Here is a 24,701-nt window from a genome sequence, read left to right as displayed (position 1 = left end):
ACCTCATTTTTAAAGTCAAATGAGGGACTCACATGAATTTCAAACTTCCAGCCACTCACTGCTTCATCTGTAAGGATTTTAGTGAATGATATTGTTAGTCCATCTCGAAAAAATCGCTGACATGCTTCACTTTTAACATCAAGGCCTAAAAAAAAGGGAGAAAAATTATTGTAAACAACATATTTATCTGTTTGTTTTTACAATGTTTAATATGTGATAAAAGGTAATAAATAATTATAAACTGTTAAATGACACATAAGAAATGCAGACTAACTTTGGGGAAAAGCTCAACACTATCATAAGATGTCTAAGAGTTGGTCAAATAGTTACGAGTACCATGTGAAAGGGAATTTAAATACTTCAAATTATTTTACTCCTTGAAAAGCCTTAAAACTTAAAAACTAACATTTTACAAGTACTTTTAAAATCATTCATTCATTTAAATTCGGAGTATAATTCTTGTTGCCCAGGCAGGAGGGCAGTGGCACAATCACAGCCCCTGCAGCCTCGACCTACTGGGCTCAGGCGATCTTTTTGCCTCAGCCTTCCAAGTAGCCCAAACTACAGGGATGCATTGCCATGCCTGGCTAATTTGATTTACTGTAAAGACAAAGTCTCGCCATGTTGCAGACTTGACAATCAGTCTCACACAATCCTCTCGCCTGCCTCCCAAAGTGCTGGGATTACAGGTGGGAGCCATCATGCCTGGCCTTATTTTGGTTATAAATCATACACTTAGCATTAATATCCTTATTATTCTATAAATGTATGCTCATATAAAATGAATTGTCTTGCCTTTTTTATTAGTCTCTTTCACTATCTTAGTATCTCTGTTCCTTTACGTATTTCCTTTATTTCAGAAAGGCAACAGAGCCATAGGCCTCCCAAAGAAAATTTTGAACTCAATGGCAAAATGAAAAAGTATTCAATTTGTACAGAAAGTACTAGCTGATTTTGATTGTACAAAAGGGATGACATCTAAACTTTAAGAAATTTGAACTTGGTTTAAAATAACTACGGTCTCAGAAAAGAAATATGGGACTGGTGCAATAGCTTATGCCTGTAATTCCTGCACTTTGGGCAGCCAAGACAAAAGATCACTTGAGCCCAGGAGTTCAAGGTTACAGTGAACCATGACCGCACCACTGCACTCCACCCTGGTAACAAAGCAAGACTCTGTCTCTTTAAAAAAAAAAAAAGAAAGAAAGAAAGAAAGAAAAGATAAAGAAAAAAATATGGGAGAGAAAGGGAAACATGCTCACTGAATGTCAATGCTATTAAGTGAAATACCATTTCTGCTTTCACCTATCACTTTATAATCAGGATTTAGAAAATACTTAGCCATACGTCTTCAAAAATTTGCTGAATTGGTGAATAAATGTATACATGAACATAAGAAATCTGAGCGGCAAAAAAAAAATTGTAATCTGATCATGTGTTTTCATAGTTTATTATTTTTACAAGACTAAGAAGGCATAAAGACATGATCTTTAAACAAGAGGGGTAGCCAATGTCTTGTTAGACTCTGATGTGGCCAAGTGCTCTTTGACCTATGGCTGTCACCAAGCTTCCTAGCTTTGGCCCCCTCCCCCCACCTTGGTGAGGTGAAACTCCCCACCCCCCGTCCAATTTACTTCTAAATAAACTATATTTTCTAATCTAAAAAAAAGCCAAAATACAAGAGGGGTAATTATTGTTAAGATAAATTCAATTTTCCCTTGCCATGAAGTAAGATGAACTCAAACAAGGTACTAAACGTGCTAATTTTGATAATAATCAGTTACAATTGTGAGACTGCCTATTGTTAGTTACAGCACATCCATGGCTATCCTATTTCATAAAATAAAATGTAACTTTTTTTATTTTAATCTCCAATGCCTTAAAAAATGAACTGATAAGCCGGGCTCGGTGGCTCAGCCTGTAATCCCGCGCTTTGGGAGGCTGAGGTGAGTGGATTGCCTGAGCCCTCAGGATCGAGACCCGCCTGGGCAACTTGGCGAGACCTCATCTCTATAATAAATCAAAAATTAGCCGGGTGTGTAGCACACGCCTGTAGTTCCAGCTACTTGAAAGGCTGAGGCAGAAGGATCGCTGGAGCCTAGCAGGTCGAGGCTACAGTGGCCGGGAGCAGCCACTGCATTCAGTCTGGGCGACAGAGTGAGACTCCAACTCAAAAAAACAAAACAAAACAAAAACAAAAGCAAAAAATGATTAATACCAACATTAAGCTTTTACTTCTGGACAAATAAATGAAAAACACCAGGTTTCTTTTTATTGGCTTTTTAAAACCTGAAGCTTCATCTTCTAAGTCTTTTAGAGAAAAAAATCATACCTTTTCTGTGTGTTAATAAAGAACAAACATGTAAGCTACAGAGTTTATATTAAAAACATAGTATTAATAAAATGGTATTTTTCAAAGAATGACAGATAAAGATTCTAAGTACAAAAATCCACACATCCTGATTCATTGCCACTTCAGGAAAGTAGTCAGTATCCTTTTCAGAAAAGGGCAAGCATAAACAATTTATAGATTTATATAGTACATATATCTTGAGAACATACATGGCTCAACATAAATACCAGAGGGAGGAAGCAGATATATCTTGTCTATCATACGTACCAACCACCACCTATAGAGTACTTAATTATAAAAATGTTCTTTTGTATATTTTATTTCCCTCAACAGATAAGACCCTATGTTAACAATGGTTAACCTCGAGTGACAACCCCTTAGTAAATCTGACTAAACGATGATATGCTCCTTAGAAAGACGAATATACATAAATTTTATGTCTAGCTTCAGAGAGTTCAAAAACACTCTTAAAGGTTGTCCAAAGGATACAAGTCCTTGCTCATAAGCCACAGAAAGTGTCTGTAATGGAAGAAAGTATACCTAGTAGCACATATTATGGAAAGCACAACAACATCTAAACTTACCTTTTTTACTAAGGTCAATAGCAGCTTCTAAAAGCACTTCTAATTCTCCTTTCGGCAAAACTGGAACCACCCAGCGAGGCCTAAGAGTGTTAATATAATAAAAAGATGCTTATTGGTTGTGCACTAAAAGAGGCACTAAAAATGAGTTACTAATTACAATTACCTCACTACAAAACTATTAAATATTAAAATAACATTAAATATTTAAAACAGGGTTGGCGGAATATCCTGCTTTGTGGGACTAAGCACCATCTGTTGTCTTAACAGAGCTTTTAAAAGGTACTGTCAACCAAAAGATATAGCAATGAGATACATAAAATAATTTTAATAACAGAACATAAAATTATTTTAACAGAATACAGAAGTAGTATAATAATTAAATATCAATAATTAGGTATCATGGATACTTACTGTTAAAGTTCACAGGAAAGTGCTCTTTCAGGATTTGGGTTAGAGAAGAGATTACGATAAAGCTTAGTTGTCCTGAACTTTCTCACAAACTGTGGAGGCAAAGGACTGATTTCCTCCTCGATTCCTTTTAATTCATCAATTTTCTTCTAAAGGGTACATGAGCTATGGATCTCAAAGTATCCATGCCTCCTCAGGTGTCCTCCAAATAAGGAAGTAGTATATGCCCAGGAGGTGCTTTCTCTGGTCCCAGGGGCGGCTCAACCATCTAGGCACCCATCCTTTCCCTAGCCCTACCTCCTCACCAGCACCCAAATGACCCACTGCTCCCCAGAAGAACAAGCCTTCTTCCATCCACCCCTTAATCTCTGTACTAAGAGATGGCAAAATCCCCAAATATCTCCAACGCATTTTAATAAAAGGTACTTCATTACCAGATAATCTATTAGCAACAAATGTATATTAACTACCTTTGCTACAGTTTTTATTTACACTAAAAAATGTCATTTGCATTTTTCTCCCTGGGGAACTACTAACATGTAACTTTAGTCCTCTAGTTAGCATAAGAAGTACTTTATTAACAATCACTAGGCCAGTCATAGTGGCACATGCCTGCAATCCCAACACCTTAGGAGGTGGAGGCAACAGGACTGACTGAATCCAGGAGTTCGAGACTAGTCTGAGCAATATAGCAAGGCCTTGTCTCCACAATAAATTGAAAAATTAGCTGGGCGTGGTGGCATGCACCTACAGTCCCAGCTACTTGGAAGGCCAAGGCAGAAGGATCACCTGAGCCCAGCAGGTCAAGTTTGCGGTAACCATGGCACTCCAGCCCAGGGGACAGAGTGAACCTCTTGACTCAAAAAAACCGAAAACCAAAATCAAAAAATAAAAAAAACCCACCACTAGACAAATATCAAAAGGCAAAACTACAACCTTCTGCTATAATATCTCTGCTACTGAGAACAGTCAGGGACCACTATGAACAGCTTCATACAGTTTTTGTTCGACTGTAATTCACTGCACATCATTACTATAGGCATCTGCCAGACTCACACTTCACGTATTCTTTTAAATACACTATTAAAAACAATAAATGTATTTTCAAAAGAAAAACATTCAAGATAAATGAACTGAAAAAAGTAAGTTACAAAAATAGTAAGAATTCCATGATTTGTGGAAAACTCAATTCACATATGATAGTAAACATAAACTGGAAGAATGTACTCCCTAATGTTAACATGTTCTCCTGATTGTTAGCAGTAAATTTTGGTTCAAATGCGTGTATATAAGGGGAAATTATAAAAAAATTTACCTACATAATATATTTCTATGTTTAGCAATGCATGCATATTACTTACGCATTCCGTATTTTTAATGTTAAGAATTAATATTTCCTGATATTATGTACTTAATAGTGTTGGACTTCTTTTCCTAAAGTGAAATACAATCAAAAACCTCAGTAAGCCAAGTGCCTGTGCCCATAAGGTCATGTGTTTTGTACTTTCCTTTGGGGGAGTGAGGATGGAATGTGTCACACCTGCCTAGCACTCACTTGTTGAGCCTAGTGAAGACCACAGTCATATGTGATTCCTTGACATGCTCTTCTCTTAGCCTCTTGAATCTTTTTCTTCCCCAGCACAGAAGTTTAAAGCTTGACTCTCTTGGAGTCTTCCACAAAATAATCAAAGTGTGTGGGGGTGGGATGGGGATGAGGAAGTATGAAAAATTACACTGTTCTATGAGACAAAGATTAAAAAAAAAAAAAAACGCCAAATAGGTAAGAGACTGTTAAATGTCTCAGACCAGTCAAGAGTTCAAGGATCAGGATCTGAGAATTCAATCTCCTAATGACCTGGTTTACCACAGGGCATCCCAAAATTATTAAAGGTACTGTCAAACAGCAACCAACAGCCAGGTGCAGTGGCTCATGCCTATAATCCCAACACTTTGGAAGACTAAGGCGGGGGAGTATTGCTTGAGTTCAAGACCAGCCTAGGCAACACAGCAAGACCTCACTACTACAAAAAAATTAAAAAATTAGCCAGGCATGGTGGCACATGCCAGTATTCCTAGTTACTCAGGAGGCTGAGGCTGAAGGATTGATTGCCTCAGCCCAGGAGGTTGAGGCTGTGGTGAACCATGATCAAGCCACTGCACTCCAGCCTGGGAGCAGAGTGAGACCCTAACTCAAAAATAAATAAATCCACTAAGAACCATGGGTTACAAAGTATTTGGCAGTATGTGGCAGTGACTAAGATGTGAAGACTATTAAGGAGGCTGTGGGATTACTATGACATTCCTGTATACTTTCTCTTCTCGTATCCACTACTAGAAACACTGCTGAGAAACTTGGTTGGTTTTCTTGCAAATTACACACATGAAAAACCAAAACTAAATCAACTTTACCTGTTGATCATGTCATCCAACTTTGCCAGATCGGTATGTGGAAATGCAGGTTCCTCATCTTCAAACTGTGGTGGCGCATCACCTTGACCTTGTTCATCTGGGGGAGTTGCCGGAGAATTTTCATTGGAAGAATCAGGCGATGAAGTCTTTAATTAAAAAATTAAAATTCCAGATTTAAGTTTCTAAACGTATGTACAATATCTAGTAATTCAAACATTAACACAGACAAGCTATGCAAATTTCTAAAGAAATTTGTGAATACAGTCAACCCTCCTTATCTGTGATTTCCACATTCATGGATTAAACCAAGCTCAGGACAAAAATATTTGGAAAAAACATTGCTGCCTATACTGAATATGTACAGACTTTTTTTGCTTGTCATTATTCCCCAAACAATACAACATATCGACCATTTACCCTGTATTAAGTGTCACAAGGAATCTAGAAATGACTTAAAAGTATACCAGAGGGGCATCCCAGCACTTTGGGAGGCCAAAGAGGGAGGATCACTTGAGGCCAGGAGTTTGAGACCAGCCTGGGCAACAGCATGAGAGCATGTCTCTACAAAAAAAATTGTTTTAAATCAGCCAGGCGTGGTAGTGCATGCCTATAGTCCTGCTACTGCAGAGGCTAAGGCAGGAAGATCACTTTGATTCCAAGTGTTTAAGACTGCAGTGAGCTATGACCACACCACTGTACTCCAGTCTGGGTGACAGAGCAAGATCCTGTCTCTAAAAAAAAAAATTAAAGCATTAAAAAAAAGTATACAGGAAGATGTACATAGGTTATATTTAAATAATACACCATTTTATACCAGGGATTTGAGCATCTGTGGATTTTGCTACAGTAGGGGAAGGCTTCTGGAACCAATTCCCCAGATACCAAAGAATGGACTGTATTGTAAATTTTTATAAAACATAAGATTATTAAAAGTTTATAATGCTTCAGGCAGTCTCCATAACACTGTGCTTTAAAATAATTTCACTTCATCCTCAACAACCAGATGAAACGGTCTACTGTCATTTAGCGGATGAGGAAAAAAAGTCGTCCAAGGTCACATAGCTCAAACTCTGTAGCCAGGATTTGAATCCAAGTCTATTCTAAAGTTTGTCTTTTTTTTTTTTTTTTTTTTGAGTTGGAGTCTCACTCTGTCACCCAGACTGGAGTGCAGTGGCCGCTCCTGGCCACCGCAGCCTCGACCTGCTGGGCTCCGGCGATCCTTCCGCCTCAGCCTTCCAAGTAGCCGGAATTGCAGGCATGCGCTACCACGCCCAGCTGATTTTTTGATTTATTGTAGAGATGAGGTCTCGCCAAGTTGCCCGGGTGGGTCTCGAACCCGCGGACTCAGGCAATCCACTCGCCTTGGCCACCCAAAGGACTGAGCCATGGAGCCCGGCCGTTTTCTTTCTTTCTTTCTTTCTTTCTTTTTTTTTTGAATTGGAATCTCACTCTGTCGCCCAGGCTGTAGTGCAGTGGCACGCTCACAGCCACCGCAGCCTCAACCTGCTGGGCTCAGGTGATCTTTCCACCTCAGCCTTCCAAGTAGCCGGAATTACAGGCATGCGCTACCACGCCCAGCTGATTTTTTTATTTATTGTAGAGATGAGGTCTCGCTGCCCAGGCGGGTCTCGAACCCGCGGGCTCAGGCAATCCACTCACCTCAGCCTCCCAAAGGCGCGGGATTACAGGCTGAGCCACCGAGCCCGGCTTTAAAGTTTGTCTTTTTAACCATAACGTATGCTGCCTCTCTTCTTACACTTCCCATTATATGAGCCCTGTCATGATAAAAACTATTGTATTAGCTCATTCGCAATCACTGGCATGAATTTACGTCACTCCAAATTCTGTTCCTGGTTACCACTGACATGAATTTATGTCTCTGTAAATTCTGTTTTTGAATACTGCAACACTGTTATATGTATGTGCTATCATATTCTGCTGAAAAATGAACAGTGAGGCAAGGAGAAAGTTAATTGGGATAATTATCTGATATCGACTGCACAATGTTGTCACTGATTTACGTAGCTGGTAAAAATTGCAAGTTGGTCATTATTATGTTGTGATTAGTGTTGCATACTTGTATTTTGATATTTCAGGGCTTTCATACTTCAATGTTAAAAATAACTTGCCATAATTATGGAAAATGAATATATGCTGATGAGATTTTGGAGGTCAAAGGTGAATCCAGTGAACTAATTATTAGTGATACTGAGACAGATAGTGATGTAATGATGCAATGCAAACGAAGAAAATATATATATATTCAGTTTATAATCCAAATAAAAATACAAAGGACGGAATGCTAGTCAGAGTAGTGTCTGAGGCAAATACTGGATACATCTCCAACTTTCAGCTGTATTGTGAAAAAGGTGACCATTTAGAAAAGACCATTTCACTTACGCTTAATGACCAAAGTTTGCAGCAACCAGCTTTAGTTTTTTTAAACTTCCACCTGCTCTCAGTATTAGGAACATGAAAATTTTGCTGATTGCAGATGTGTTAATATGAAATACCACATTTTACAGATTATAAAGTTTCTGACTTATAACTTTTACTTTTTAATTTGAAGGAGGAAAATGTAAATATTATTCCATAATTTCTCTACTCTCAAGCTATTATCCAAACAATAATTTTAAACTTCATGATTATGGTTCCTAAATAAACCACATCACTTTCAACTATTATGACCAATTTTCGTATCTTCCATTTCTCATTTTTAGCAAGTCTCTTCCCCCCTACTTTAACTGTGCGTAGTATTTTTACAACTAAGTGAATGAACTTTTATGACCTTTACTCTTAATTAAGAAAGCAGGTGGCCAGGCATGGTGGTTCACACCTGTAATCCCAGTACTTTGGGAGGCCAAGGCAGGAGGATCACTTGAGGCCAGAAGTTCGAGACCAGCCTGGGTAACATAGCAAGAGCCTGTCTCAAGAGAGGAAAGAGGAAAGGAGGGAAGCAAGTGGTATTTTTTCTTTCAAAATGAAACCAGCCTAAATTTTCAATTGATTTTTATTAATGTGTTCTTGAATTTTCTATTTAACGTAGGTTGATAGCCCTTTTAAAGAAGAGGGCCCCTCTCCCTATCATTCAAGTACCTATTAACCAGTTGTAAAATAAACAGAGTTGCATAAGTAAATGCTTACATGAAAACAAATGGATATACCATCATTAACATGTTATACTTAAAGAGTTTATACATGAACCTGTATGGCAAATTAGCAACTAAACGGTGAATTTTACTTAATATGGAAAACACTGTGCAAGTATCTACAGAGCTAATCTCAAGGCAAAGGAAACTATAGCACAGAATTCAAGTGTTAGAAGTCCAACAGAAATATCTGAAGTACATAACTTTGGAGGCCTGTTTTATTATTTTTTAAAAAACTTCCTTTCCCCTCGTATATATTTTGTACATGCTCATAGAAGATATAAACACAAAAATAAAATTTAAAACACCTATAATACCACACCAACAGATAAGTACTACCAATGACACTTACTTCCTTGCTATCTTTATTTCATAAGCCAAGTAAAAGTTGTCAAAATATAAATAAAATTAGAATTATGCCTGTTTGGCCAGGCTTGGTGGCTCAGCCTGTATCCCAGCACTTGGGGAGGCCAAGGCAAGTGGACTGTCTGAGTCCGCAAGTACAAGACCAGCCCGGGCAACTTGGCAAGATCTCAACTCTACAGTAAATCAAAAATTAGCTGGGCATGGTAGCGTGCGCCTGTAGTTCCGGCTAATTGGAAGGCTGAGACAGAAGGATCGCCAGAGCCCAGCAGGTCAATGCTGGGGTGGCCGTGAGTATGCCACTGCGCTCCAGCCTGGGCAACCAAGACTCTGACTCAAAAAAAAAGAAAAAAGAATCATGCCTGTTTAAGCCTGTGTCCTTTTCTATTCTGAGTATTTAATTGTTTAAATTATTGAGAATCTTAAGAAAAATTCAGTATGCAGATGGGTAGATTAAAAACAAAACTTTAAAAAATGAATGGCCAGATAGTATTACATGAATCAAGCAAAAATAAGGCAAGTTTGGTATTTTGTAAATACTAAAATTTAGTAGTTTGTAATTTTTACTAAAAAACACAAACACAGCTGTAATGAATCTTTTAATATATAAATCTGTTGAACTTTAATTTTTTCTTAGGATAAGATTTTGGAAATATAATTAGTAGAACAGTATGAACAATTTCTTCAAGGCAAAGACATATATACTGCCAAATCCCATTCCATAAAATCTGTGCCCTCCCAGCAACCACATTCAGGAGTGTTCACCCCATCGTGCTTTTGCCAAGGCTGTTTCTTTATCCTCGAATTTTACTAAATACCAGAGCGTAAAATTCTCTCCTGTGGGGACACACTTTTTAAAAATTAAGTGAAAACTCTAATTTTAGAAATTCCCTTTATGCCAACATATAAAAACTATAACCACAAAGTAAGCCCTAAGTTGAACAATAATTAACACTTCAGTTGCTTCTTGGTCCAAAAGGGTCAGATCTTGTGAAATAATTAAAACCATAACATTAAAAAAAAACAGAATAATGAAGTCAAAGAGTGAGAAACTCTATAGACAACATAATTTGTTTCATTCCTTTGGTGTCCTTGCCAGCCACTTTCAAATACATAAAGAGCTTTTAGAAGGAAAAGAACATAATGTAAATATATACTACTAGATTGAATATCACAAATCCAAGAACTCTAAAAATCAAGTATAGGCCAGGCTCGGTGGCTCAGCCTGTAATCCCAGCACTTTGGGAGGCCGAGGTGACTGGACTGCCTAGTCCCGCAGGTTCGAGACCCACCTGGGCAACTTGGTGAGACTTTGTCTCTACAATAAATTAAAAAAAAAAAAAATTAGCCAGGCGTGGTAGTAAGCGCCTGTAGTTCTGGCTACTTGGAAGGCTGAGGCGGAAGGATTGCCAGAGGCCAGCAGGTCGAGGCTGCGGTGGCCAGGAACGTGCCACAGTACTCCAGTCTGGGCGACCGAGAGAGACTCCCAACTCAAAAAAAATAAATAAAAAAAAAAAAACAGAAACAAACAAATAAATAAAATAAAAATCATCAAGTATACCTACCTTAAAATAACAATGAAGTTAAAGAAAAGGTTTGACTTTTATATAAAGCCATATAAGCCACAAACATTGCGAACGAAGTTAGAATTTTATGCACAATGCAGATATAAAATAGAAAGAGAGAGGGAAAGATAATGGAACTAACTACTAGCTCCTGGTTTAAAATTAGACATCTCTGGCATCCGACACACGCCTTTGACTATGCTTAAAGAAACCTGAATACTGGTTAGCAATTTATGACACAGGAAAGATTTTTAACTCTGCCTAAGACCTATAGAAATATACTTTAGTATTTTAAATACTAAAGTATATTTCTACAGGTCTTACGTCTTAAAAGTGGGAACTAGAAGCTGGGCTCAGTGGCTCAGCCTGTAATCCCGTGCTTTGGGAGGCTGAGGTGAGTGGATTGCCTGAGCCCACGGGCTCGAGACACGCCTGGGCAACTTGGTGAGACCTCATTTCTACAAATCAAAAACTAGCCGGGTGTGGTAGTGCATGCCTGTAGTTCCAGCTACTTGGAAGGCTGAGGCAGAAGGATCACCAGAGCCCAGCAGGTCGAGGCTGTGGTGGCCAGGAGCGGCCACTGCACTCCAGGCTGCGCGACAGAGTGAGACTCCAACTCAAAAAAAAAAAAAAAGAATGGGAACTAGAGAGAAAAAGGAATTAAAACTGACACATTTGGGAGAGAAAAAATTCAACCTGCTCACATCTCTAAAATGGCAGGCGGAAAGGGAGACTGAGCGGATTTCTTTTTTTAATCATACTTATGACAGAGAAAATATCTGATCTATAACAGCTAGACAATAATAACTTATCCTCAAATGACAAATACAAGTACTCTAAGATAGCACTTTTAACTAAAAAATTATCCTCACAGATCTACATAAACATGTACCAACTTACAGCACACACCTTAGCTAACTTACCTCTAAGCATGGTTTGATTTCCATATCATAAGTTTTTGGTTTTTTTTTTGAGTTGGAGTCTCACTCTGTCACCCAGACTGGAGTGCAGTGGCCGCTCCTGGCCACCACAGCCTCGACCTGCTGGGCTCCGGCAATCCTACCGCCTCAGCCTTCCAAGTAGCTGGAACTACAGGCGTGCACTACCACACCCGGCTCATTTTGATTTATTGTAGAGATAAGGTCTCGCCAAGTTGCCCAGGCGGGTTTAGAACCCGCGGGCTCAGGCAATCCACTCACCTCAGCCTCCCAAAGCGTGGGATTACAGGCTGAGCCACCGAGCCCGGCTTAAGTTTTAATGTTTGTCTTATCATTCAGTTTAATACTTACCATTATAAAACTGTATATATTAGAAAAGGTTGAAATCAATGATCTAAATTTCCATTTCAAGGAATGAGAAAAAGAAAAGCAAACCAAATCCAAAAGAAATTTAAAAAAAAAACAAAGAGATAAGGGTAAAAAGCACACAATGGGGGGGGTGCCAAAAAGTTTTTTTTTTTAATTTTTGGAAGGTTTAAGGAAATTGGTAAACCACTAGAAAGACAGATCAGAAGAACACAAATTAGCAGTATCAGAAATGAACAAGGATATATTACCACAGACTTTAAGACACTAAAAAGGTAATTTAAAAATATATTATAAACAATTTTGCCTCAATAAATCTGAAAACCTACATGAAATGGGTAGATTCCTTGAGAAATACAACTTAACAAAAAACACTAAAAATAGAAAAATTCCTGTATTAGGGGGAAAAAAAACACTTCGGTCTGCAATTAAAATCTTTCCACAAATAAACCCCAGGTCATAGATTCCACCAGTAAAATCTTCCAAAAAATTAATAAAGAAATAACAGAAACCTTACATAAACTCATTCAGCGAACAGAAAAAGAACGATTATTACCCTAGAAGCTCTGAGGCCAGCATAAAACCCTGATACCAAAATCTATGTTATGTGCTTTGCAAACATCATTTCAATTAATCCTCTTAACAATCTATGAAGTAGTTACGCTATTATCCTCATTGTATAGATAAAGAAACTGAGGCTTAGAGGTTATGTAATTTACACAGTCATAAAACTAGTATAGCACAAAGCTGAAATCTGAACACTAGCAACATGATGAGTCAATGCCCTTCTAAAAATTTTATTGTAAATCGACAGCTTATAATTGTATAAATTTATGGGGTACAAAGTAATGCTGTAATTTATGATGGGTCCATGCTCTTAACCACAGGCTACATGAATGATTTAATGCTTTCCCCCAGAATTGACACAGGGCTTATAAATACTTAATTTTAATGATGACGGACATAGTATGACACCAGAAAAAAATGGGCTGCATACTCAGGCATCACCATCAACAGCACCTGAGCTTTCTTTTGTTACTATGCAAGACCTATGGTTCACTTTTCTTAAATAAAGAAAATAAATTTTTTTTTTTTTTTTTTTGAGTTGGAGTTTCTCTGTCGCCCAGACTGGAGTGCAGTGGCCGCTCCTGGCCACCGCAGCCTCGACCTGCTGGGCTCCGGTGATCCTTCCGCCTCAGCTTTCCAAGTAGCCGGAATTACAGGCATGCGCTACCACGCCCAGCTGACTTTTTGATTTATTGTAAAGATGAGGTCTCGCCAAGTTGCCCAGGTGGGTCTCGAACCCACGGGCTCAGGCAATCCACTCACCTCAGCCTCCCAAAGCAAGGGATTACAGGCTGAGCCACCAAGCACGGCTAAAGAAAATAATTTTATGGTAGCATCACAGTATTCAGACCTTGCTCCATTATTTTGTACCCCACAGTGGACATATCAATGTAGCTTCAATTTCCTACCTGATTCTGCTGGAGGGGGGGCTGAGACTGTCCATCAGGAGCCTGGCCCTGGTTGTCATTCCCTCCGACTGGAGAGCCACGAGTTGTGGCTGTCATACTCGACACAGGGCAGATCTTTGCAATTTTGTCTGCTTAAGTAGTTGTCTTGAGAAAAGAAATTATAGTCCACTTATAGAAGATGAAGTACCAGCATTTGTCAGTCTTAAAAAGCTCCAATTCAAGAATAAACCATCTTGCAGAGACCATTGCATAACCTACAAGTAGAAGGAGAAAAAAATATTATTTTAGATATAAAAACATGAATTACAGAACTGTCCAAATTTAGTATCACCAGCAAATCTAGTCTGGAGAAGGTACCCATATAAATGAGTAAAAAGCTTGTTTTCATTAATACTACATTCAATTTAAACTGGCAATAGTATACCAGTTAGTATACCAAGAAAACATACAAGTACAGTCTTATTATAAAATACTTCCATTTTCTCCTGGAACTGATGCAAAGTACTTAGTTGTCATTTTGGTTAATAATATTCCATAACTGGAACAGCAAAACTATCTGTCTTCAATTTGCTAATGCCTTAAACACAATGTAAAAACATGTGCTCAAGACATAAAGCATAAAACGAATTTTAAAAACATTTCAGGAAAGACTGCACAACGAACATTTATCACTGATACTAATTTATTATAAATGGTTTTTAAAAATAAGCCTACAAGTGGACTTAACATAAACTTTGAAAACACTTTGGAGAGAAACACCAGGGTACACACATAGGAAAGATCACGTGAAGGCACAGCAAAAAGGCAAACTATCTGCAAACCAAGGAGAAAGCCTCAGAAGAAACCAAATCTGCTGATACATTGATATTAAACTTCCTGCCTCCAGAATTGTGAGAAAACAAATTTCTGTTGTTTAAGACCCTCCCAAAAAAACATGAAGAAATCTCATTTGAAGAGGGTTCAAACTATATACAACTACTACAATACAACCAAATTTGTCAAGTGATCTCAGCTCCCCATTTTTGGCAAGGTTTTGGCCACAGGCACTTCTGGACAGGCCACAACAGTGTAAGAACAGGAATTCTTTGCAATCTAACTAGCAAAGGAGTATAAAAGAATGCTACCAAATCCTCAATTCTATAGTCATTAAACCAGTGGGCCTCACCTTTAGCTGCCCCGTATAATCACCTGGTGTGCTTGCTTTCTTTCTTTCTTTGAGTTGGAGTCTCACTCTGTTGCCCAGACTGGAGTGCAGTGGCCGCTCCCGGCCACTGCAGCCTCGACCTGCTGGGCTCGAGCGATCCTTCTGCCTCAGCCTTCCAAGTAGCTGGAACTACAGGCGCGTACTACCACACCTGGCTAATTTTTGATTTATTGTAGACAAGGTCTCGCCAAGTTGCCCGGGCGGGTCTCAAACCTGTGGGCTCAAGCAATCCACTCACCTCAGCCTTCCAAAGTGCTGGGATTACAGGCTGAGCCACCGAGCCTGGCCCTAATTTTTGATTTATTGTAGAGACACCGTCTTGCCAAGTTGCCCAGGTAGGCCTTGAACCCGCGGGCTCAGGCAATCCTCTCGCCTCAGCCTTCCAAAGTGCTGGGATTACAGACTGAGCCCAGCCCTCCTGACGTGCTTTTAAAAACAATGATGCTCAGACTCCTCTCTAGCTGGAATAAATTACAATATTTGGGAGTGAGGCCTAAGCATAATTTTAAAAAGCCTCCCCCAGTGATTGATTCTAATGTGCTAACATATAGAGAAACTTAGCCGACTGGTTATAGGTATTTGTGGGGTTTTTTTGTTGTTGTTTTTTTTTGAGTTGGAGTGTCACTGGCTGGTCTATTTGGTTTTAAGTAAGGTGACCACACCTTTCATTTTGCCCAGAACAGTTCATGTTTACCCAAAATTTAAATAACACTTAACCCACAAACTGTTTCACTGGCTCTCAGAGATTGAAAGATTTACCACAAGCATTGCAGTTTAATTTCTACTTTTTCTAATTTTAATCTGGTTTAAGACATTGATGATCAAATTTACAATATAGTATATAAAACACACCTAGAGCTCATTTGTTTCAATAATATTCATACCCAAGTATTTACCACCAGATACTTAGGTGAACAAAGCATCACAAGTAGTTACTGAATGCTTTGCCACAACTCATTTGACTCTCATACCCAATCTATGCAGTACAGAGGTGGGTATTACTATCTCCATTTTTCAGAGTCAAGAATAAGAGCCAGCAGGGGTTTGCCCAAGTTATGTAGAGCTAACTCTAATTCAGATATAACTCTTCGAGTTCTCTATCGTTTAAAAAAAAAAAAAAAGGATGAGCCAGGCTCAGTGGCTCAGCCTGAATCCCGCGCCTTTGGGAGGCTGAGGTGAGTAGATCCTGAGCCCACGGGTTCGAGACCCGCCTGGGCAACTTGGCGAGACCTCATCTCTACAATACATCAAAAAAATTAGCTGGGCGTGGTAGCGCGCGCCTGTAGTTCCAGCTACTTGGAAGGCTGAGGCGGAAGGATCGCCGGAGTCCAGCAGGTCGAGGCTGTGGTGGTCGAGAGCAGCCACTGCACTCCAGTCTGGGCGACACAGTGAGACTCCAACTCCAAAAAAAAAAAAAAAAGGATGACTTATACCACACAAAAAGAATAAATTATAGGTGGATTAATCAAGGAAACTGTGAACAACACAACTATATAAAGTATGGGTTTAAAACTTGATTAAAACATACATACAAAAACTCTGATTTTAACACTTTGCACCCGGATGTCCCCTCTGGGGGGCATAAAGACACTGCTGGGTAATTATACAGGACAAACTTATGCAAGAACAAATTTTCCTTGAAGTTTTCTGTTCAGAAACAACGAAAAACCTATGTCCCATTTGAAATTTGTCCAGTTTCTGATCGATCAGATGAGAAAGGGTTTTCAGGAATGAGTATATCCTTCCACATTGTCTTCAAACAACAGACTGGACAATAAATTACATATTATGAATGCGGGAGGAAGAAAACAAGACTGTACTGTCTGCTTGAATAGAAAAACACCAGGTGGAAGACGTCAAACAAATTACAATTGCTCAACATGTATCAATGAACCTGCAATGCATGTTTGGTGACAGTTTCACACACTACCACACGTTAGAAATATAACACATAAAATACTGATGTCATAATAAGTTCCTCAATGTTCAAAATTCCATTATAAGCCAAATACTAATACAATAAAATAATTGGTTCCAACGCTATACTATTTAATATGAAGTGATTCGTTTGACATCACTTCGTTAAAAAGTGAGGTTGAGTTGCTAGTAGGTGATCTGCAAGATGTCTCCAAATGCAAGGGGTTAAAACGTGCCCTTCTCTAGGCAAAATTCAGAGGCATCAGGATGAGATCTGACAGATTTGTCTATCAAAACTGAAAGGCAAGCAGAGTAGAAGAAAATATCTGTATTATATATATCCAAAACATTACAAAATAAGAAAAAAAGACACCTGTGTAGAAAAACAGGCAAAGGACATGAAAAATCTCAGAAAAAGAAATAAAGTAACCAAAAAGATACACGAAATAACACCTAATTTTAAAACAGAGCTTTCCACATTACCCACTGTCTGTAGCATATTTTAATCCTCACAAGTATATACAATAGGAACTATTATCCCTCTCTCAAGTCTGTAATCCCAGCACTTTGAGAGGCCAAAGCAATCCTCTCACCTGAGCCCAGGGGTTCAAGACCAGCCTGGGCAACTTGGTGAGACCGTGTCTCTACAGTAATTCAAAAATTAGCTGGGTGTGGTAGCGTATGCCTGCAGTTCCGCTACTTGGAAGGCTGAGGCAGAAGGATCACCTGAGCCCAGCAGGTCAACGCTGGGGTCGCCGTGAGTATGCCACTGCAACTCCAGCCTGGGCAACGGAATGAGACTCCAACTCAAAAAAAAAAAAAAAAAATTTAGGAAAGGGAGGCACAGAAAGCAAAAAGCAAATAATCTGTATCAGTACTAACTGGAAAAATGGGATTCTAACCAAGGGAGTCCACAGCTCTTAACTGCTACACTATCCTGCCTCCCAACCTCATTAATAATTGTGAAAATGCAAATTACTAAAACAAGATTTTGTTTCACTGATTAAATTGGCAACAACAAAAAAAGACCTTAAGATTGATAAAACTGGTGATAAGAGTAAACATAGAAGCTCTTTCATACATAAAGTGAAAAAACACTGAGAAAATATGATTAAGCAGTCTCTTTCACTTTTGTTTTCCATTTCATATACTCCCAATTACAAAAAGTGTTATGTGAAGCAGACAATTTTTAAAACCTTGAGAAACTTGCCTACCATTCTCCTTAGCTGCTTTAGGTCTGCTGACAAATTATTTGAATTATTTTTTTCTTGGCACTGAAAATATAAGTTAACCAATTCAACTTCTTCTCTATTTCAAAACTGCTCCAATTTCTTCCTCTTGTCCCCAACCTGGGCTAATGATCCCACTGTATATCTTCTCCAATGGATGATGCTCCCATCTTCATCATTAATCTTTCCCCAGATGCCTTTTCCTAACCTGTGCTTGAATCTCCCTTGCTGAAAATCAATTTCTGCCCTTATTCCAAAAGTCTTTAAGAATGTCTCTACCACCCCTTTCACTTCTTCCACTCACTTATTACCTGGCTGTGTTCAAGCTACTAAACTAGCTTTAAGCCAGGTCTACGGGTAGATTTGAAGATTTAGTCCCCTTAATATTATATACAAAGTTTTGTGAGTATATACGTTGGAGGAAGAATGGGAAGATGGTCTGGTCCACAGATCAAGGCTCTACTACATGACAAATTCATCCTGTTTTCCCTCTTCTCAACATGAGCCACAGGTGGCTGCCACTGACCTATCCTCCCTTCTTGAAACTGAACTTGGCTTATTCCAGGGTCCCTTTACCAACTACTTTTCAAAGGGCAGGGGGTAGTAGTGATTATAGTTATGAGTACAGTTTTGAAGACTGAAACTGAGGTGAAAACATCCACTAGAAAGTTGACTCTACAAGTCTGGAAATCAGGCAAAACCGGGGGTCTTGAACATAAAGTTAATTATTCACAAAAGGGGAAGGAGGACATAGATTCATTAGCATCACCATTTAGGTTTTTTCCCCAAAATAAACACAACTTCCACAGTCTACCACCACCTTCTGAGAGTGAGGGGAGAAGCAGCATAATATATCCCTAAGTGTGGGACAAGTCAAGTTTGGGGGTCTGAGGCACAAAAATTAAAGTGGCATTCTTCAGGTAATCATTACAATTTACACAGAACTTGTGGCATTTCTCTATAAATTAAAGCCAAGGCTCTAAGAAATTAAGTTATTTGATACAAGCAGAGGTAGAAAGTAGACAATACCCTAGAATTAATTCTATCACCTTGTCCACTAAACCAATACTGTATCTCTTTAGAACATCTTTTCAGGAAGCAACCCAAGTGTCCACTGATGGGTGAATGGCTAAACAAAATGTGGTCTATACATACAATGGATTACTTAGTATTAAAAAGAAAGGAAATTGTGACAGATGCTACAGCATGGATGAATCTTGAGCCATCATGTTAAATAGGCCAGTCACAAAAGGACAATATTGCATGATTCTACTTACATATGGCACATTTAGAGACAGCAAGTAGAATGGTGGTTGCCAGGAACTAGGAAGATGAGGAAATGGGGAGTTATTGTTTATGGGGTACAGAGTTTGTTTGGGTAGATGAAAAAGTTCTGGAAATGGATGGTGGTAAGGGGTGACAATGTGAATGTACTTAATGCCACTGAACGGCACACTTCAAAGTAGTTAAAATGGTAAATTTTATGTAAAACGTTAAAAATATAGCACTGACTGCCCTGCTCCCTTGTCGTAATTCCTTAGCACTTAGTGACCATTTGAGCTAAAATACCTCAAAATTACATTCTCATATTTAACATCTAATACCCTTCCATCTTTATGTATTCCATTAACCCTCCAACTATAGAGAAATAAAAAACATCTGGCAGGCCTGGATTGGTGGCTCAGCCTGTAATCCCAGCACTTTAGGAGGCTGAGAAGAGTGGATTGCCTGAGCCTGTGGGTTTGAGACCAGCCTGGGCAATTTGGCAAGATCACATCTCTATAATAAATCATAAATTAGCTGGGAGTGGTAGCACAGGTCTGGAGTTTCGGTTACTTGGAAGGCTCAGGCAGGATTGCCTGAGGCCAGCAGGTCAAGGTTGGGGTGGCCGTGAGCGTGCCACTGCACTCTAGCCTGGACGACAGTGAGACTCCAACTCGAAACAAAACAGAAACAACAACAAAAAATCTGGCAAAAGTCAGGGGATAAATTATTCTAGATAGAAGTATTGTGTGGATAACTAAGGGACTATCACTTTAAACAAAGTAACTTGGAGACAAGTGGAAAAGGTGGCAGTATGAAACTGCTCTCAAACAAGACACCTTCCTCTCTGACCTCAGAACTAAATCAACGAAGTCTCAAGCTGCCTGCCATCCCTATCTCTTATATAGTCAACCCTACCTATCTAGCTGTTGGTTTCTGTTTCTTCTACCTGTAAAGTTCTCGTTTCTAGATTTCCAGTATTGCAGAGGCAGGTGAGACAGGTATGTCAGGTCTCAGCACCGCATATTCTGCTGCATCTATTTACTACCACCTAAGAATTTGATACCTTGCCCTCAGCATGCTAGGATGCGAGATAAAGACCAAGAAATAGGTATGGAGCAATTTAAAATCATTTCTGGATTCAACCATAACTCTTGTTCCAAGTCCCACCTCTGCCACTTACAATCTGCCTATCTTAAAAGCCTGTAACAATCTCTCTTTCTTTTTCCAGGTATTTAAAATTGAAACACTATGACTCACAACAAATAGCTCAAGAATCACTTTAATAAAAAGTACCTCACAAATACCAAGCACTCAGAAATGCTCAAAAACTATTATTTTCTTTTCCCAAAAATTATAACCATGCAGCATTCTGGAATATTTGAGAAATTTGAAAATATTGTTTTCAGATATAATTTGGAAAGGTTTGAGTGAGGGAAAAAACTTAGATATATTATAACTAAGTTATCTAAGAATAACACCACTACCTTTCTTAATAAATCCCATTCAATCCAAGTGGCAGAAACAACTGGGAAGCACACTGCTTAACTCGATTTCAAGTAGTCGTGCCATGGCTCTAATGATGTGTTTTTCCCTATGTCACAGAAATTTAGACATACATAGCAGGGTAGAAAAAGCTTTCTACCAAGTCAAAGCAGCAGTATCCCACACACAACTGAGCAACTCAGTATTTAAATGACTTAAAATTTGACACAATGAATGCTTAAACAGATCACAATGTGAAAATTTACCATGTCTTAAGCTTTATTTCATAAAAACAAAAGCACTGTATAAACAGAATGTGCCTTGGATTTTCTGCAATGTAAAATAAGACCAAAATGGTAATTAGATTGCCTCTAGGACACACATCATTTTTTCACATTCAAACTTGGCATCCCAACATTTTTAATAATGGGAAAAGCATCACCTTTACCCAAAGAGTGGATTATATTCTTTTAAATAATCTAGCACTCTATAAGAAGCAAGCCATTTATATTTATTTTAAACTTTGCAGAACTGAATTTCCAAAATCCCCCTCAGGACAAAGAAGGATTGTCTTTTTCTTGAAACGCAGTCGTTATCCCATTTCTGCTCAAACTGTTAATATATTCAAGAATCTCTCCTTTAATACAGCACACTGAAATTCTCTACACTACTATATACGATCTTAGTATACTTATAAGATTTCCTTCTCTTTCTAAATGTTTCTCTTTTCATCCAAAAAATAAAAGATGTTTTTTTAAAAAACTCAAAACTTAGTCATTCAAAAAACATGTATTGAGCATCTACAATAGACCACATATTGTTCTAAACATAGGGGAATATTAAAGTACACAGTACATCAAATATCTCTGCTTTTAAGAGCATTACAGACCAAGGATAGAGACAATAAACAAGCAATAATAGTGCCAACACCCTACACCAAATTATTTCCTATACTGTACAAAATGAGTTGGGTCTCTTAGAAAACAATTTGGCAGCTCATCCCTAAATTCATTATTGAAAATTATCGGCCGGACTAGGTGGCTCAGCCTGTAATCCCAAACTTTGGGAGGCCGAGGTGAATGAATTGCCTGAGTCCGCAGGTTCGAGACCCATATGGGCAACTTGGTGAGACCTCATCTCTACAATAAATCAAAAAAACTGCCGGGCTTGGTGGCTCAGCCTGTAATCCCGCGCCTTTGGGAGGCTGAGGTGAGTGTACTGCCTGAGCCCGCTGGTTCGAGACCCGCCTGGGCAGCAAGACCTCATCTCTACAATAAATCAAAAAATCAGCCGGGCGTGGTAGCGCATGCCTGTAATTCCAGCTACTTGGAAGGCTGAGGCGAAAGGATCGCCGGAGCCCAGCAGGTCGAGGCTGCGGTGGCCAGGAGCGGCCACTGCACTCCAGTCTGGGTGACAGTGAGACTCCAACTCAAAAAAAAAAAAAAAAAAAATACTAGCCGGGCGTGGTAGCACACGCCTGTAGTTCTGGCTACTTGGAAGGCTGAGGCAGAAGGATCGCTGGAGCCCAGCAAGTCAAGGTTGCAGTGGACGGGAGCGGCCACAGTACTCTAGTCCGGGTGACAGAGTGAGACTCCAACTCAAAAACAAAAAACAAAAAACAAAATTATCATGAATTGGGACTTTTACCTATTCTGGTGTTATGTATGAAATATCAGAGGGGAATTACTTTTGTTCCTTTCAAACTTTTGTTCCTTGTCTATGTTTAACTGACATCTATAGCCCAAGCTTTTTCATTCTTAAAACATCTGACTCACCAGAGGCAAGAGACATAACTGTACATACAACACAAGCTGTAAGTAAGCTTTCACCAGGCACCAGACATCATTACTTTTAATTTTTTAAACTTTTATTGATTACAACTGTGTTAGGCAAATTATCTGTAAATTATTATGCAATTAACATGCTAATACATAGAGGAAAGAAGGCTGAACTTAAATTACAATTGACCCTTGAACAATGCAGAGGTTGGGGTGCCAACCTCCCACACAGTCAAAAATCCATGTGCAACTTTTGACTCCTGAAAAACTTTTTTTTTTTAAATTTTAAAGAAATGGGATTCAATTCACAGTTAGGTATATAAGTGGTCATCGTACAGGTGAAGTCTGGGCCTCCCACTGGTCCTCATTTCGCTTGGTTAGGGAACAAGTACCCTTATTAATGTTATGTGCCCTCTGTCCTGCCCCCCCAACCCCCAGTGATTCACTACTGCCAATCTCTTTCCTGTGGTATTATGATAAATATTCAGACTCCCGAAAAACTTTACTAATAGCCTACTGATGACAGGAAGCCTTACTGAAAAGTCAATTAACAAATATTTTATCTGCTGTATTATATGCCATATTCTTACCATAAGCTAAAGAAAAGAAAATGCCATTTAAAAAATCAGAAAGAGAAAATATATTTATAGTATTATACCATATTTATTGACACTGTAGGTTATGTCAACTGTTTACAAGATTAATCATCTGAAATAGCAGACAACTGCAGCTGCAGACCTCAATCTATGGTACATATTAAGCAATTCAAATTTTTCTTATGGTATCATGACTGCTCTCTGCTTCTCAAGAGCATTTCCACTAGCATCATTAGTAGCACTTCGTATGGGTCCCATGGTGTTAATCAAGATTTACACTACTGCACTAAATATGATGAAAAATAGACAAGAGTTGGTGTCTCACTCGGCACACTCACGGCCACCACAGTGTCAACCTGCTGGGCTCTGGCAATCCTTCCGCCTGAGCCTTCCAAGTAGCCGGAACTACGAGCGCGCACTACCACACCTGGCTAATTTTTTATTTCTTGTAGAGACGAGGTCTCACCAAGTTGCCCGGGCTGGTCTTGAACCCACGGGTTCAAGCAATCCACTCGCCTCAGCCTCCCAAAGTACTGGGATTACAGGCTGAGCCACTGAGCCCGGCCAAAAGATCACTTTTTACTGTGATATGCAATTTACCAGAGACAACTGTCCACATGGAGATGAGTGCCATATTCAAGTGAATACAATACTTGAGCTCAGTGGAATAAAGGAGATGGCTACAAAATTATTACAGTAATGTAGCATGCACTACAGTTAATTTTATAAATCGTTCTGTTAACCTTTCTCTCAATTGAAAATGGCACCACATATGGTCTGTGTGCATAAGTTTTGATGAATTTTAAAGTTTTAACAGGTTTGTATATATTTCATGGTAGTAAATGATAACATAGACTAGTTCTAGACTATGTAGCTACAATATTTCAAATAAATATTTTTAAATCCACGGTAATGGCTGGGCACAGTGACTCACACCTGTAATCCCAACACTTTGGGAGGCCAAGGAGGGAGAATTGCCTAAGCCCAGGAATTTGAGACCAGCCTGGGCAACATAGTGGGACCTCGGCTCTATAAAAAAAAATAACAAGACTAGCCAGGAGGAACGCCTGAGCCCAGAAGTTGGCGACTGTGGTGAGCTTTGATCATACCACTGCATTCCAGCCTGGGCAACAGAGTGTTGGGGACTCCTAATGGAGGGGGAGGGAGGAAGGGAGACAAGGGTTGAAAAACTTATTGGGTACCATGTTCACTATTTGGGTGACAAGAAGTCAAAACCTCACCATCACGCAATATATACATGTAACAAACTTGCAAATGTACCCCTGTGCCTCCTGAACCTAAAATAAAAATGAAACCTGAAATATAAAGGAAAAAAATCCACATTATAAATAGACTGCACAGTTCAACTCATGTTGTTCAAGGATCAACTGTATAATGGTTTAAAATTCTAATGTTAAAAGTGTAAATTGTTTCATCTTTATTATAATTCAATAAGAAGCACCTTTTAATTAACTAGTGTTCTTTCAAAATGCCCACTACTTTAGAGTATGAAAACTTATTTTTATTTTTCGAGTTGGAGTCTCACTCTGTCGCCCAGACTGGAGTGCAGTGGCCACTCCCGACCACCGCAGCCTCGACCTGCTGGGCTCCGGTGATCC

General features: G+C 39.0%; 1 protein-coding gene across 1 annotated transcript in view; it reads right to left on the bottom strand.

Moving 5' to 3' along the window:
* LOC103257349 (probable ubiquitin carboxyl-terminal hydrolase FAF-X) overlaps positions 1-24,701 on the bottom strand; it is a 112,980-nt gene that overhangs the window by 60,299 nt on the left and 27,980 nt on the right. The window contains 4 exon segments of the mRNA XM_008055074.2: positions 33-145; positions 2,938-3,017; positions 5,755-5,900; positions 13,611-13,864. Of these exon segments, the coding sequence (XP_008053265.1) occupies positions 33-145; positions 2,938-3,017; positions 5,755-5,900; positions 13,611-13,706 (435 nt within the window). The 5' untranslated portion in view covers positions 13,707-13,864.

Source organism: Carlito syrichta, unplaced genomic scaffold (genome assembly GCF_000164805.1).
Source record: "Carlito syrichta isolate Samal-C Ts95f unplaced genomic scaffold, Tarsius_syrichta-2.0.1 Scaffold301649, whole genome shotgun sequence".
NCBI classification, from domain to species: Eukaryota; Metazoa; Chordata; class Mammalia; order Primates; family Tarsiidae; genus Carlito; species Carlito syrichta.
The sequence above is the reverse complement of the archived record's forward strand: the minus strand, read 5'-3'. Positions and strand labels throughout refer to the sequence as shown.